Raw genomic sequence first — 17611 nt, 5'->3', positions numbered from 1 at the left:
CTACTACTTTGGATTTTAAGGCAAATGGCCTTAAAAATCTGAGAAACAGATTTTACACTTCACTCACACTCTGTTTCCTTTCTTTTTCCTTTCCTCTTACCTCCCCTCTACTCCTCTCCCCTCCCCTTCCCTATCAAAATAGGGTCTTGCTATGTAGCCCAAGCTGGCCTCAAACTTGAGATCCTCCTGCCTCAGCCTCCCAAGTACTGAGATTACATGTATGCAACACCATGCCCAGCCTGTTCTTCCATTTTCTTTTGACTTATAAAAGTTATCTGTGTCATAAAGTAGCAGTTATGAACTCATAGTATTGAGGATAAAACTTATGAAGACAATCAGCTAACACACCTTTGAATAAGGATTTGAAGTTTAGCAAAGAAGAAGAAAGTCACTTGTCTTGTTGAGTATGCAAATCTGGCAGGCTGGATCTAGAAACCAGCATTTAAACCTCATTTTCTTATCACCAGTAAAGTTGAAGCTTTGCTTTGTTGTTTTGGGATTGCACAGCTCAGTTCTATGTGTTTTCCTGAAGATAAGGGAGGGGAAGATGCCTCCTGCCTTGTCAGCACTGCAGGAATGGACTTAGCTAAGCTGCTCCTCATTTATGACTTGCCAAGGGTTTCCTCACTGGCATTTCTTTATTTGAACTTTGGTTTCATATTAATATAACTGCACAAAAATGGGATATTAAACCCTTCACCTTAAGAGAAAGTTCAATTCCCCTTTCTCTGGGTCCTCTTGCCTTGTTATATTACTAGAAAGACATATTTCTGTTCTCAGCATGTGTTAGAATTATTTGCCAAAATTGACTTTTGTTTTTAGAAAGATGGCTTATGTTTTGGGTCAATCTTAATATTGTCGATCATTTTCATACGTGTGTGTGTGTGTGTGTGTGTGTGTGTGTGTACATGGAAAAACCTAACAAGGGATTAGATATTCATGATTCTGTTCTTCAGGCTTTATTATAATAAAGACTCGTGCATCTATTCATCTTTGGCTACGTAAGTAGACTAGGGATTACTGATGTCTACTTTGTGTGATCAAACCTCTTTATGAAGGATTTCCTGTAGGAGACAGCAGTGTTTCCAAGGCAATAACTGGATATAGCTTTGTTCTTTTCTCTGCCTCTAATTGACATGCTTAGGAAAACAAAGCATTGGTACAAATTAATTTTAACATGGAGATAAAAATTCCTGCCTTGCCGTTATCTGGGTTATCTGGGTTCAAGGCCCTTTTGAATACTTACCAGGCTGATTTGCTTTATAAAAAGACAATTTTCCATTTTCTTAAAAGGAAACTTGGATATGTAACTGTAGTTACATGTATACAGCAGTATACAGTAGTATAGTAGAAGAATGCTTACTGAGTGATTTTTCTGTGTCTTTTTACCTTAAGTGTCCCTGGTCTTTCTGTTATCCTCAAGGAAGGTGCCTCACAGTTGAGGATCACATGATCCTGGTAGAGATGGTGTCAATCCAACTCTGGTTCTGTAGAGCCAGACTCTCACCATGTAACGAGGTTTGCTTGCCAGTTTAAATACAGACATGCTAAAAGTTTTTTAAAATACTATTTCTTAATCGCTGTCTTACCATTGCTTACTTATCTCTTCTTACTGCCAAGAATAGAAATGCTATATCTCACACAAGAACTGATTTGCACTCAGCCTTATTTTTAATGAGGGTTCAAGTCAAATCTTGTTCCATTCATGAGATTGGCAGCTCTTATGGTCTAATTTCCTTGTGATACGGTATTGTTTGTTTCCAGACTGCTTGATGCATATCATACTCAAAGAATTTGTTTTAAAGTAAGCCACCGATTCACTTCAAAGGTTCTGCATGGAAACACGGTTAATTAACATAACTGTGTGTTAGTCAAAGTAGGAAACTTTCAAATATGAAAAAAGTTATTTTTACCTACTTGATATATGTCACAGTTAAATATATAAACTCTCTCTTTTTCTCTCACTCACATACACCCAAAACATACCAAGAGGCAGCCCCCCCCCCCCCCCCCCCCGCCGAAAGTGGCTTTTTGAAGTTTGACATTCCTGAGATAACCAAATGGCTCTATGCCTTCTAGAAAAGCCTTCCCTCTTAATGAGTGATTACTTAATCAGTGAAGAGTAAAGTTTTAAAATGTTCAAAATCAGCCAGGGATGTAATTTAACATGACACACTGGAAAAGACAGCATATTTTTTCTGTTTACAACAAATGAAGTAATTCTTTCATTTACTACTTACCAAATTGATATGTTTTCCTGTATTGTCTGCTTTTAAAATAATAGCATTTGGTTCTTTTTAAAATAATTTGTGTAATATTTTCTACTATAAATACCTGGATATTTTGTTATACAAAAAAGTATTTTGGTTAGAAAAATGTAATCTTTTACTCTCATGATTAGTTTTCCCCATCCTCCTGAAATCATCTGAATTATCATGGATAATTCAGCACAGCCCTCCAATTTTAACTTCATTTTAAAAAAGAACCTTCTGGTTTTGTTACTGTGCTCCTAAGTAACTGCTATTAAACTTACGCCATTACAGGAGTTCCTACTTTTTATGATGTTTCTAGGTCTGGGGTGGAGCTTAGTGATGGAGTGCTTGCCTAGCATGTGTGAAGCCTTGGGTTGATCCCCCAGCACCGCCTGCACCCCCGCAAAAAAAAAAAAAAGTGTAATCTTCGCTGTCTTAAGTGGCCTTCTCTCCTCTCCTGACACAGCAAATGAAGAAGCACCCTTGCCGCCAGTGTGACAAGTCCTTCAGCTCCTCGCACAGCCTGTGCCGTCATAATCGGATCAAGCACAAAGGCATCAGGAAAGTCTACACCTGCTCGTAAGTCATAGTTTCTAACACAGAAGCACAGTGAAAGGACTGTCGAATATCTTGATGCCATTTTCCTTTGGTTCCTCCTCCTCCACTCCACTACAGAATCCTGTAAACCTTTCCAAGGTCAAAAATGTGGTTCTGTCATACCAAGGCCCTTCTCCTGAGAGACAGAACTCCAGGGCCCTGAGGCTGGCAATCTTCTGTGGGCCTTGGGGATGACAGTCATGAACCTGGGTAGGACAATGCAGGAAGGAAATGGAAGTGGAAGTGATTTGGTGAGATGAGAATGTTGCATGCATTGAGATTGAATAAAACGATCAGATTATAGAAGAATGCCCTGAGCTAAGAAGACGGAAAAGGAGGCAGCCCCAGCACAAGCCTTCACTGATGGGTTTTGTTTCTTTCCCTATGAGATCACTGTAGGGCAGTGAAATACTGGGATTTTTTAGCTAATTTACTACCAGCAAAACAATTTTACAATTGAGAACATTCATCGTGAGGGGTAGGGGCTGTGGCTGGCTTTTGCTGCTGCCCCTCAGAGGGTCTCTAATGTGAAGTCGTCAGAGTTTGGGACCTGTCACTACAGAACCCTCTAAGCCTTTTGAAGGTCTCAAATGTGGTTCTGAGTCAGACGGTGAGATGTTTTTCATCCCCTTCACTGCAACGGTACTCTTCACGTCTGCCGTCCAGCCTCTACGCACTTCATGGTCGTTAGCTTCCCGTAACCTGTTTTTGGCCCAGTTTACAGAAGCTACCTTCCTAATCTGTAAAACTTCACAGATGTCCAAGACAGGTTAATTATTTACATTTTCTGCATTTTAATGTACTGGATGAGCAAATGTTTTCAAGCACTGTGATTGTAAACACATATGTTGCATGTGTTTTGATGAGTGCTCTGGCTCCGTCTTGTCACTTGACAGGGATGATTAACATAAGGACAGTGAGATGGGGCTGTCTTCAGCTTGAAGCATCCATCGTGATATAAATTCTGATGGGATTCTGAGTCGTGAAGAAAACTTTGGAAATTTAATATTCTGCATTTTAAAATTAAGGTCATCTGGAATTACAGGTCAATCTCACTATATCTAACCCTAGAAAGTAAATATTCCCTGTGAACCAAATTAGGCTGGTCCTATGAGGACACAAAAACCTATAGAGCTTTTACAAAGCCCCAGGGGAGTGTTTTTTCACAAAACTGGGACATGTGAGTCATAGCAACATTGCTTATTTTGCTTGGAGCCCTGTTGACTGGTGACTGTGCTGTGTTGTGCTGGCTGGCACAGCCCCCAGCAGTGAGTGTGCTCTGGGGAACTGCTGTCAGCATGGTTTCCCTCCGCAGGCACTGCCCAGACTCCCGGCGGACCTTCACCAAGCGGCTGATGCTAGAGAAGCACATCCAGCTGATGCATGGGATCAAGGATCCTGATGTGAAAGAGATGACTGAAGCTACCAATGAGGAGGAGGCAGAAGTAAAGGAAGATACCAAGGTCAACCATCACACTCTTTCCTTACAGTGAAGCTGCTTGACTTGCTTGCCCTTTCATTCTCTTCACCTACGTTTTTGTGCAATTACATAGTTTAAAACATTCAGACCACACACAGAGGTATAAAATAATGCCCCATTCCACCCATTCTGACCTCTCAGCTGCTCCTGAAAGATAAACCTTTATTAAGTGTCTTCTGTATCCTTCCCAAACCAGCTTACGGATCTCCTTGCATATGTAACTTACAAATTTTATGTTGACTTAGGGAAGTTGTCTCTCAACCAGAGGAATGTATTAAACCTAGATTCTTGTTTTAGCAGCCTATCAGTGATGATAGGTACTAGTGACAAGTAAGTGCTTGTGCCTTATTCTTATATCAGTGGGTAGCACACTTCAGTCAGTTGATGGTCTGTACATACGCCTGTAGAAGGCAATGTAATAGACCAAGTGCCGTTGGAGGTAGAGAAGCCACCATTCAGCATCCACTGCTGGCTAGAAGTTACCTGGATAAAAGCAGTTTCCAAAAATGCCCTCATGGAGTTCATTATCAAGTAGAACCTCATCAGAATACAAGTCAGACTGTGTCACATGAAGACACAATCCTTCCCTACAGGAAGTTGAAGGCTAGCTTAGGGTGGAAAAAGTATGAGAGAGGTGCCATAGGGACCCAGAGGAACTGGACAACAGGGTAGAGAGGAGGCGAGGAGATTTGATGTGGGTAGGGATGGAAGGAGAAAGGCAGATCCAGCATGGAAGTGGTGGCACGGCAAGGCTGGACAGGATGGTTGTGGGTGGTGGCAGTAGGTGATAGGCTATGTGGACCTTGCTAAGGACCTAAGCGCCTGCCCCCTTACTCATAGTGAGAGCAAAGCCCCCGAGGTGCTCTTCCACAGGTCTCTCTCCGGTCCCCTACCCCCTGTGTCCCTCAGACCTAGACTGCTGCATCTGGAGCCACTCTGTCCCAGCTCCTTTAGTGGCTCTGTTCTCTCCAAACACACAAACTTGCTCCCTCTGAGGCCTTGGCACTTGACTTCCTGTGTCCGTAACACTTCCCCTTACTGTCTCTAGCTCTGGTCCACACATCATTTGTCACCATGGCCCTTCCTGACCACACTACATCACCTAACAACTCCCACTCTGTTCCATGCAGGCCCTCCCTGGGCCCTGCTAAGTTCCTTGGGTGTTGTGGGCTCTGAATTCCTTGGTCTGGTTTGGTTTATCTGGCTCCACTGAAACAGGAGGTCCTTTGTCTGCTGCTGTGTACCTTTGGCTGATGTGACAACTAAGGATGTGGAAACTTGGTTCCATTTGTAGGGTGGGGGTGAACCACCAGTAGGGAGCAAACTTACAGCTTTAAGAGTGCACCCAAATCCCACAGCATTTGGTATGTGCTCTCCTTGCAGTCCCAAAGGCATTCGTTCATCAGCCATACATCAGACCAGTCTTCAGGTGTGTCATTTGTCTTATTTTTTTCCTCGAAGGTTCCCAGTCCCAAGCGCAAGTTGGAAGAACCAGTTCTAGAGTTCCGGCCTCCCAGAGGAGCCATCACTCAGCCACTGAAAAAGCTGAAGATCAACGTCTTCAAGGTTCACAAGTGTGCAGTGTGCGGGTTCACCACTGAAAACCTGCTGCAGTTCCACGAACACATTCCTCAGCACAAGTCGGACGGCTCCTCGTACCAGTGCCGGGAGTGCGGCCTGTGCTACACGTCCCACGTCTCCCTGTCCAGGCACCTCTTCATCGTGCACAAGTTGAAGGAACCTCAGCCCGTGTCCACGCAGAACGGGGCCGGGGAAGACAGCCAACAGGAGAACAAACCCAGCCCCGAGGACGAGGCTGCCGACAGCGCAGCGTCAGACAGAAAGTGCAAAGTGTGCGCCAAGACTTTTGAGACGGAAGCTGCCTTAAACACTCACATGCGGACACACGGCATGGCCTTCATTAAATCCAAAAGAATGAGCTCAGCTGAGAAATAGCCACGGACATCCCATCAGGAAAATCCCCGTCCACACTGAAGTAAAAATAAGACGTTTTTGTTATAAAAAGTTTGCAGTATAACAGAGTTAACAGTACTGTCTAGGCTGTTGCAATGTACTCCCTTTCATGTACCCTCCTCACCTCCTCAGATGTATCCCATAAGTATTAAGACACTATTTGAGTTTAAAAGAGTTTGTACATATTTAAAATGATAACTTTTTATACTCTTTGTTACATGTTTGTATCAGTATTTAGTGGAAAACGTTTTTTGTGTTTTTTTGGGTTAGAGTTTTTCTTTTTGTACTGTTTCTTTAAAACAGAGTTCTTAGTGACAGGGACAGTTCCTGAATTCACACAAACCGTTTTGTATGTTACAGATTTGAATGGGTTAACTAATTACAGGCTAACATAATGCCTTTTTTAGTGTTTTTAATTTTTAGAATTCACTACATAAATTGTAGGTGATTGTGGGTCTCACAACACTAGAAACTTTTAAGTGTCTTAGCACCACCCTCAGCGTGCCTGCTTCAGGAGCCAGGGCACGACTGGGACCCTGCACTTCGGTGTGGGCCTGGCTTCAGGTCAGGCCATGCCGAGTGATGGTTAAAGCAGCCTTGCAGGTCCCTTCTGTCCCCAGAGTTGGGAATCCGGTAAGGAATGTGGATTTCCTTAATTCCATCTTCAGGAATGGGGAAGGGACTTGCCGAGGGGGAAAAGCAGGGCTGGTGGTTTTCTCGGCAGATTTGCAAGACTGACTTAAGAGCACAAGGAGATAAAGCTAGGAAAGGGCTGGACTACTGTAAATGTTACGAATCTCTAGTTACCTGTAGCTGCCTAGTCAGGTTCTTGTCATGTAACTTATTAACTCTTACAAAGACACAACTAAGAATATCAAGTATTTCTCTGGCTCTTGACAGGAAAAAAAAAACAAAAAAACAGTCCCAGTTGACTTAACCCTTTGCCGTCTACACAGTTGGCATTTCCTGTTACGGGTGCTATTGCCAAACATCCTGTACTTAGATTTGGGATGCACAACCTACCAATGCAGCAGCCTGCATTCTGCAATTGGCCATCAGAGGAAACACCAAGCCACTGGCTTTCATTCAGTCATTTCAGTAGTGTTGCTCCCGCCCACGCTTCTGCTTAGCCAAGTACTGCAGGGGTGTTCTGTCCTTTCATTTATAGTTCTCTGGGGGGAGTTACTTTTTTTTTTTTGGTTTTTGTTTTGTGTTTTCTTTTGCATTTTATATCTTGTACTTATCCCTGAACATGTTTTGTACTTTTTTTTTCTAAGAAGAGAAATTCTTTTGTGTATATGTAGATACTTGCATGATAGGCTGTAGTCAATGTTCAGTTCCTTGAGAGGTCTTGCTGCTGTCAGGTGTATGCACCATCCATCATGACTGTATTAAACACATTTCACATGTAAATAAAGCCCTTGTGCTTCTGTGAGAGAGTTATTGATGATGGGTCTGACTTCTTTGTGGAGTTTAAGAAGTGATGGATTGCCAGAACAAGCTACAGAATATTGCAGAATTCTTCCACTCACAAGAATGGCATGTCCGTTCCCATCCATAACCAGCTCTTCTGTCACTTTCTTGTTGGCCCCATCATACATCGGTACAATCCAAGGGCGTTGATCAAGTATTCCTCAACTTGAAATTCAATTGCTGTTACTTGTTATATTGTATTGCTCTGAGTTGTATTCATGGCACTTTCATGTGTTTCTGCATTTGAACCTTGCAATAAACCTGGCCACACAGGTCTGTACAGCCTAGTTTTACAGTTGAGGAAGCTGAGCTCCGATTAAGTTCTTTGCCTAAGCCCTCGTACCTGGTAAGTGGCTTTGTGTATTAGAACCCAAATATTTTGCTCTAAATCTAGTGCTCGCTCTTTGTGGTTATGTACATATTGACAAATATTCATTTATTCAACGAATAAAAAGTATGTGTAAAATCTGATGTAAGAGCTTTTGTTTTTGGCACTGTAACTTCTGTCAGATAACCTCAAAGTCTTTCTACTTTTAAATACTCAGCAATGCCTGATAATATGGAGTTAACATCTGTTAAACGCTTGATTGAAGGTATAAGAAAGGTTTTTTAAATGCCCAGAGGTCCAACATGAAGCAACTAAAACCCAGACTGGAGGGAGACCTGGATGGTCAGCTCTTCTGAAGACAGGATTGGTGAACTAGAAGACAGATCTTGGGGAAGATTATCTGGGATACAGCACAGCGGTTCAAGGAGGCGGAATCTATGAAATAGAAGTCAGAAAGGATAAAATGAGATCCAACTTAGGTTTAACACAAGTTCCAGAAAGAGGGAATACAAAGCAATGGGAAAGGTTTCTGTGGGAAATTCTTAGCCATTAAGGAAAGCCATGAATACTTGGGGCTAACATAGACAAAGCTGAGCAAGAATCCATGTGTTAGGCTTACACTCTGCCTATCCTTCACTAATGGTATACACTAGGGGTGGGCATTTAAGAAAGGATCATAAGACCAAAGGCAAGATCCTGTGGGGCATGCACAGTTAAGTTCTTAGGAAGCCATTTTGTAGTGAAGAGATAGGGGCTGAGGCTGGAAGAATTGGCTTAGGCCAAGTTATAAAACCTTGATAGTTAAAAAATGAGTTATTTGGTAAGAGTGACATGACCAGAGGAGTTAATGGCAGTGTTTAGGATGGACGATGGGGCAGGAGGATCTCAAGTTCAAGGCCAGCCTGTGCTACACAGCAAGACCCTGTCCCAAAACAAAAACAATAAATGTTACATGATTACACTCACAGGAGGCACCTTGAGTAGGAAAATTAATAGAGACAGAAGGGGCTGAGGAGAGAAGGTAGAAGATAGTTGCCGTATATCAGTCAGAACAGGTAAGTTATGCTCTTCTTACAACCCCAAATCTAAATGGCTTATCTCAAGACTTGTTTCTTGTTTGCCTTCACAGCCCATTTTGGATTGGCTAAGGCAAGGCTCTGTATCTCCTGATTCTCACTATCTCAAAAATTGCTAGTTACTGGTACTGGGGCATAGAGCAAATGCAATTAAACCTTCTGGCCTAGAAGTGACAGATATGTGTCACAACTCAGTTCAAACCAGTCACATGGTCCCATGCAGTCACAAGCAGCAAGCAAGCCAGAAGTACTGTCCTCCAATGTGCTCAGAAGGCTGAAAACATTTGAACAACATAAATGACAGGAGTAATTGCTATGATTAATGGTGCCAAAGTCAGTATAAGGATCTGACCTATGGGGGCAGGAGCAGGCTTGGAAGGAGACTTCAGTTGTGACATTTCAAAAGTACCAAGGGTTTCATACAGTAGAATATGGAGAAAGAAGAAAGTTCAAACTTAGGCCATTTCTTCAATTTTTCTGAAGGTGTAACTGGTTTGGGGGAAAGACAACAAAGTTGAGATTTAGGCATACACTCAAGACATGTCTTAGGCTCTGTAGTTGGGTGATTTTCGTGCTACAAATAATTGAGTAACAATAATGCACAAGAAAGAATGGCAGCAAAATGATACTTACAAAATGAGAAAAAGGAAAACGTAGGCTTAGGTGACAGTATAGACCACCTCTTCCTCCCAATCACATTGTCTGCAAATTCCCAACTCCTCTACAGTCCGCAGTCCAAAGAACAACTCTTCTACCCTGAAGCTCCAGTGGGTGTATCTCACAAGCACCAGTGGGCATCTTTTACCAACAGTGAAATTTCCTCTTGAAAACTCTGGGCAGCTAATATTAATATAAAATGTACTAATATGCTCATTCTGCTGTGGGCTCCAAAAGATGCTTAGGAGGGGAAAGAAGGAAGATATGTCTGAAGAGCTTACTAAAACATGGCTTGTAGAAACCGTTCACTTTTTCCAAAAGATAGTCTAAAAATAGAGGGGCAGTCCAAAGGTGCAGTGCTATCATGGCATTTAGTTTAACCACACCTGTTGGTTAAGCTAACAGCAAATTTCACAACGTTGCAAAGATTACAGAGTATAGCTCTTAACCTTAGCATACATCTTCTAAATGGGGAAACTTAGACCTAGTTATCTTAAAAACTTTGTTCCTACTCAGGCACAACTCAATCTTTGCTTAAATAGATTGTGAACTTTCTTGTTTTTATTTGTGAACGTCACATCCTTACTGAGTTATCTGTAAGCCAGTGGGATATGACCACATGAAGTTCTCTGCAAAGACCATGATAACTGCAAAGCAAAATCTGCAGCGGATTCACAACATAAATAAAAGGGATGCAAAGCACAATACTAACAAAACTATCAAACCCCAAAGAACGACAACAGAGGAAGAAACAAAATCCCCCCAAACCAGAAAACAAGTTACAAAATGATGGTTTCCTACCAATCACTGCTTTGAATGTATATGGGTTATATTCTTCAATAAAAAGTGAGTGGCTGAGTGGATTTAGGAAAGAAAAGACCCAAATACATGCTGCATACAGAGACTCACCTCCCTTTCAAGGGCACACAGACAGGAGAAGATGGGACAGGAGAAGATACTCCATGCATATGGAAGCTGAAGTAAGGAAGGGTAGCTGCTCTGAGACAAAATAGATGTTAGGTAAAAACTGCAAAAAGAGACAAAGACATAAAGATAAAGGAGTCAATTTATCAAGAGGTTAGAGTGTAAATACGTATGTATCTAATATCAAAACATTAAATATAGAAAAAATATTAAGTCTGGATAGAGGCTGTAATACAAAAATAGTAGGGGACTTCAACACCCCACTTTCAATACTGGATATTTTCAAATTTATTAAGATATTGACTTAGATGATACGTTAGATCAAAAGTATCTAACAGACACACAGAACATTTCATCCATCAGCAACACATTCCTTTCAAGTACCCATGAAACTTTCTCCAGGAGAGAGTATACATGAGGCCACAAAGCAAGTCTGAACAAATTTAAGTGGATTGAAACATCTCAAATGTCTTTCCTGACCACAATGATATGAAGCTAGTTGTAATAGGAGAAATCTTGGAAAAATTAAACATTCCACTGAACAATGAGTCAAAAAAGAAAAAGAGAAAAGTTGTGCTCAAGACACTGAGCACAACTATAATCTCAGCACTTGGGAGGCTAAGGCAGAAGAGTCATGAGTTCGAGGCCAGTTTGAGCTACATAGTATGACCCTGTCTCAAAAAAGGGGGTGGCAGGCATGGTGGTACTTTCTTGTGATCCCAGCTACTCAGGAGATAGAGATCAGGAGTATTGATTTTTGAGATCACCCTGGGAAAAAAGTCAGTAAGATTCCCCCCCCATCTCAACAAACAAGCCAGGCATCGTGGTATACGGCTGCAATCCCAGATACCGTGAGGTGTAGGTAGGGGGATCATAGTCTGAGGCTGGCCCCAGGCAAAAAGTGTAAGACCTTATCTGAAAAATAACTAAAGCAAAAAGGGGTGGGGGTGTGGCTCAGGTGATAAGAGTGCCTGCCTAGCAGGTGCAAGGCCCTGAATTCAAACCCCAGTACCATCAAAAAAAAAAAAAATCTTAAGACAATGAAAATGGAAATACAACATACTTAAGAGGAGTGTATAGCAATAAATACATATATCTCGCAGAGTCTCTCTTCTTCTGGAAGCTTCTGAAGAAGCCAGTTGTAATTCTGATGTCACCATTTTCCGAAACCACTTGTCCTGAAGTATCCAGCCTCAGTCCTCAGGGTTTGGGTGTGAGGCTGGATGTGGGACTTGCTCTGGTCAGTCTTTCCCATGCCTTCTCTTCTCATATCTATTTTCCCTCTCTACAGGCCCAGTGGGTTTAGTGAACATTTCAGTAAAGACTCAAACTGGACAATATAGTTTTCACATGAATCTATGTTTTTCTGGGCATTTTCTCAGCACATAAACTGCCTTCATTGAATGGGTGGGTGTGGGGGTCCCCAATAGTAGATCTAAGGCACCCAGGGACTGAGAAAATGGAGAGCCGCCTTAGACCTGAGAATCCTAAGTAGGTGTAGAAACTGGAGCCATGGAACAGAACCACTCAACAGCAGCCATTGCCAGAGCCATGGTGCCATCGGGAGGATGTGTGGAGGGAGGTCACCAGAAATTGGTCTCACAAGGATTCCTGTCTGCACCCAGCCTGGTCAGAGTGACATAGAGCTTGAGGACAAGAAGGTCACAGTAATGATCTGTAGGCATCAGCCTGCTGAGTACTGAGCCAGACAGAGGAAAGAATATGCTGACCTTACTGTCAACAAGCATTTCACCCTCTGTGGATAAGCCATCAGAAGTAACCAAGTATGGAGGGTTCCACATTTCACCTTTTCTTTCCAGTCTCCTTACCAGGTTTAGTCTGAGATCATATCTTTTCCCTAAGTTGTTATTTTTACTCGAGGAAATAGAATACCATTTCCAGAAAAATATATGTGTATATGTTTTGGCGGTTCTGAGATTTGAACTCAGGGCTTCCCAGTTGCTACATAGGTGCTCTAACAATTGAGCACCAGCCTCCAGAAAATAGTCTTTACCAGTTTCTACATTTAATTTACGAGATTAGTGCCAAGTCATAACACAGCATTACTTATACTCTTTCATGGTATTTATGGGGATGTAATTGTTCTGTTTGTTTTACTACTTTCTAGCAAGCTGTTTGTGCCCAAGCATTTCTTATGACAGAACATGACACCATCATGTCAGAACTGTTTCTAAACACAAGAAAGGCCATGTTTGTAAGACCATGTTGGGGACAGACTGTGTTTAGAGTCCACCAAAGTGTACCCTCCACTCAGTTCCTGAAATGGTGCATTTAGCCTGAGATTGACTTTCTGACTTCAGGTTATTTCTGGAGAGCAAATATCACTTATGGAAAAGAACAAGGAAGGCATGGGGCTGCTGACTGGAGAGGATGGTGTGAGGCTGACCAGAGTCAATGGAAACTCGCTGCTACTGTGGGAAGGGTGGGAGATGGAACTAGAAGCAAAGCTACCCATGTTTATCTGTCAGTTCAGGGCAGCTGGCTGTTGAATGAGAGAAGTCTGGTCTCCCTCCTGTGAGGGTCATAAGATCATTCACCTGACCTCTGGCAGCCTGACCTTAGTCCCAGAATGACCAGTCTTGGACCAAAGCCATGCTTCTGCTTTGACTCTCCAGTAGGGGATGCAAAGAAGCAGGTATAGATTGACTGCATTGGTGCCGGTAGCATGACAGCTATGGTGAGTGCAGGTTGAATTACCTTGTGAGTTGCCCTTGTTTGGTTAGGGAGCCATCCTGGATGCAAGCTGTGCTCACATTATGGTGAAACACCATGATATCCATACTGTAACCACCTTCTGAACAAGACGCCATCCATATAACACACCAATGTCACTTATTTTAGTGACATGGAAGTGAGGTCAATCCCAGGAGAACTGCCTCCCCTGCATCCTGCTATCTGCCAACCTCATCTCCCTCCCTCCTTCTTATTACTGTATAGTGTTCACCTTCCCATGCCACCACCCTGGCCCTTGCGGTTCCCTGTCTGGAATGCTGTCTGAGCCCTGGTCCTTTGCTGAACATATCGCCTCCCAGCAACATCTGCCTGCCTGCCTTGCCACCCACCCTCTTTGAGCAGCCTTATTTTTCTCCCTGGCCCTCAGCCCTGCTTGGCATTTGATGCCTATTTTTTCTGCCTCTTCTAGATGGATGTTCTCAGTTCTTCCATTTTCTCTCAGCCCAAGAGGCATTTCTCATTTTGCAGCTGAGAGCAGCAGGTATTAGTTACAGGTTTTCCATCACATCCAGCCTTATTTTTATCAGCAAAGACAGATCGTTGCTTTCTCAAACTCATTGCCAAATGATGAGAGCCTCTCGCCCTTTCCTTTTCAACAGCAAGCTCCTTCAGTAAAATGACCGTGGCCTTTGGGATAGCATCGGACAGTCGTTTGCTGCTTCTTCAGGAAGTGCTAAGGCCAGCTCTCAGAAAGGAAGCACTGTTTATTTTCCTGTCCTGTTTTCATGCCCACCCCACCGTCTTGCATAAAACAGGTTCCTAAAATATCCTTATCAAATGATTGAGTTTTTTTAAACCTTTACTAGTTATAATTTTATTTCTTAGGGATTGGGACAAACGTGAGAAGGGTCTTAAGCCATTAATTACCCAAAACTTAAGATGTTTTGTTTTAGGTAGTTTTTAAAACCATGCTGAGTGTTTTTGACTGCCAAATGACTGAAATGTGGGGCTCATTACACTTTCTTCCTAATGTGACAAAAGATGACGTATTTGACACTGAATCCTAAAAGCAATATCTTCCTGATTTTTAGTGACTGAACATCAGCAACTTCTGAATAAATCCAGGGTTCAATGATTTTCTGCTTAAATATTTAAATTAGCTAAACTTGTAGGGTTTTTTTTTTTAATTCCCTCCCCCACATTTTTTTAAAATAAGAAGATGACTTAGCAAAGGAAACTGATTTGGCATGGAATGTTCTAATGGTAACAAAATGTGTTTGTGACTCCAGAGTCTATGATGTTTCTGTCATGAGCTCTAACTTAATACCACAAAACTCCTGTGTGAGGCAGGCAGATTTTATGATTTTGCAGATGGCAAAATTGAACTGGCTCTGACATAGCCAGGACATAAATCCTGGTTTCTGGTGCCAAGTTAGGTTCACTTCTGACCACAAGTTGCTCTCTGGGTAGTTCCAGGTGGATACAACCTTATTTTTTGCAATGAGATGTCAATTTTTGCTTCTCTTTGACAGTGTCCCCAGAGATGAGTTCCAACAACTAATGAGCTCACCGTAGGGAACACTGCTGAGACACTTTCGGGGCTGTGTGTGTTGGGGGGGTGACTTTGGTCAGGAGCACCCTTCACACAGGACTCTGGATGCTTGGCCCTTGACTTTACCACCTGGGTCCTGGGTTCAGGCCATAGCTGAGCTCCTATGAGGTTGGAGCCTCTGTTCCATCATAAAGAGCCTCCTCCAATTTGGGGTCATTTTGATGACTAGAGAGCTCTTTTCTATTGTTTTGTCTTTTCTATTTGTCCCCTGTGTAACTTGAATCTAATGATGTATCTCTTCGAGGAACTACTCATCTCATAGACCTGAGTATTTTTTCTTTTTCCTTTAGGCCAAAAAGAGTAACACAAAAATTTGCTTCAATAGCTACTGTTCCTTAAAGTCAGAGACAGTAAGGTCTTCTTATATGTAATTATTTGGATATCTGATAAATACATTATCACCTTCCAGGGGTGTAGTGGCCATTTAGAACATAAAGATAATAGCTAGTATTTCTTGAGTATTCACAATGAGTCGAGTTGTTTGTTTTTTTGGTAAAACTGTAGTTTTGAACTCAGGGTCTTATGTTTGCTAGGCAGGAGCTCTTCCACTTCAACCATGCTCTCAGGTCTTTTTGCTTTAGTCATTTTTCTGATACAGTCTTGCACTTTTGCTCAAGTTGACCTGGGACCATGATCCTGCTATTTCTGCCTCCTACATAGCTGGGATTACAGGCACGAGACCTGCACCTGGCTCTCAAATATTCTTTTAGTACTTTAAATATATTGTTTTGCCTGAAACTAGATCCATGTATATCACCCTATACCAAGATTAACTCAAAATGGATCAAGGATCTTAATATCAGACCCCAAACTCTTAAGTTGATACAAGAAAGAGTAGGAAATACTCTGGAGTTAGTAGGTATAGGTAAGAACTTTCTCAATGAAACCCCAGCAGCACAGCAACTAAGAGATAGCATAGATAAATGGGACCTCATAAAACTAAAAAGCTTCTGTTCATCAAAAGAAATGGTCTCTAAACTGAAGAGAACACCCACAGAGTGGGAGAAAATATTTGCCAACTATACATCAGACAAAGGACTGATAACCAGAATATACAGGGAACTTAAAAAACTAAATTCTCCCAAAACTAATGAACCAATAAAGAAATGGGCAAGTGAACTAAACAGAACTTTCTCAAAAGAAGAAATTCAAATGGCCAGAAAACATATGAAAAAATGCTCACCATCTCTAGCAATAAAGGAAATGCAAATTAAAACCATGCTAAGATTCCACCTCACCCCTGTTAGAATAGCCATCATCAGCAACACCACCACCAACAGGTGTTGGCGAGGATGCGGGGAAAAAGGAACCCTCTTACACTGTTGGTGGGAATGTAGACTAGTACAACCACTCTGGAAAAAAATCTGGAGGCTACTTAAAAAGCTGGACATCGATCTACCATTTGATCCAGCAATACCACTGTTGGGGATATACCCAAAAGACTGTTACTCCAGAGGCACCTGCACATCCATGTTTATTGCAGCACTATTCACAATAGCCAAGTTATGGAAACAGCCAAGATGCCCCAGCACTGACGAATGGATTAAGAAAATGTGGTATCTATACACAATGGAATTTTATGCAGCCATGAAGAAGAACGAAATGTTATCATTCGCTGGTAAATGGATGGAATTGGAGAACATCATTCTGAGTGAGGTTAGCCTGGCTCAAAAGACCAAAAATCGTATGTTCTCCCTCATATGTGGACATTAGATCAAGGGCAAACACAACAAGGGGATTGGACTATGAGCACATGATAAAAGCGAGAGCACACAAGGGAGGGGTGAGGATAGGTAAGACACCTAAAAAACTAGCTAGCATTTGTTGCCCTTAATGCAGAGAAACTAAAGCAGATACCTTAAAGCAACTGAGGCCAATAGGAAAAGGGGAACAGGTACTAGAGAAAAGGTGAGATCAAAAAGAATTAACCTAGAAGGTAACACCCACGCACAGGAAATCAATGTGAGTCAATGCCCTGTATAGCTATCCTTATCTCAACCAGCAAAAACCCTTGTTCCTTCCTATTATTGCTTATACTCTCTCTACAACAAAATTAGAAATAAGGCCAAAATAGTTTCTGCTGGGTATTGGGGGGGGAGGGGGAGGGGGCGGAGTGGGTGGTAAGGGAGGGGGTGGGGGTAGGGGGGAGAAATGAACCAAGCCTTGTATGCACATATGAATAATAAAAGAAAAATGGAAAAAAAATATTGTTTTGCAATTCCAAGAGGTAGAGAATACAATTTTTCTCATCTTCCATACTAGGTCAGGGAGGCAACCCAATCATTGCTGGTCACACTGACAGTAAGAGCATTGACTCTTAACCATGATACAAACTGCCTGAGAGTAGTCCAGGAAAATAAAGAGCCCAGAGCCTGCCCTCCTGCAGCTTCCACTCTGCAGAAGAGAAGACAGTAGGAAGAGAGCTGTCTTTGGTGTGTGGAGGCAAAGGAGTGTGCAAAGTGATCAGGCAGCAGAGAACAATCTGTTCTCATGGCCTCTTCTTATCCAAGAGGAAGTCACAAAGGGCTTCCTAGAAGAGGTAGC

General features: G+C 42.3%; 1 protein-coding gene across 27 annotated transcripts in view; it reads left to right on the top strand.

Annotated features, from left to right (window-relative positions):
• Window positions 1-8247, top strand: part of Znf532 (zinc finger protein 532) — a 111250-nt gene extending 103003 nt beyond the window's left edge. For all 27 annotated transcript variants that reach the window (XM_074069725.1, XM_074069715.1, XM_074069721.1 and 24 more), the window contains 3 exons: window positions 2719-2831; window positions 4165-4312; window positions 5791-8247. In XM_074069725.1, the coding sequence (XP_073925826.1) occupies window positions 2719-2831; window positions 4165-4312; window positions 5791-6285 (756 nt within the window). In that variant the 3' untranslated portion in view covers window positions 6286-8247. The remainder of the gene's footprint in view (window positions 1-2718; window positions 2832-4164; window positions 4313-5790) is intronic.
• Window positions 8248-17611: the final 9364 nt, after the last annotated feature.

The sequence above is a fragment of the Castor canadensis genome, chromosome 4 (assembly GCF_047511655.1).
Source record: "Castor canadensis chromosome 4, mCasCan1.hap1v2, whole genome shotgun sequence".
Taxonomy (NCBI): domain Eukaryota; kingdom Metazoa; phylum Chordata; class Mammalia; order Rodentia; family Castoridae; genus Castor; species Castor canadensis.
This window is presented reverse-complemented; position numbering and strand designations above follow the sequence as displayed.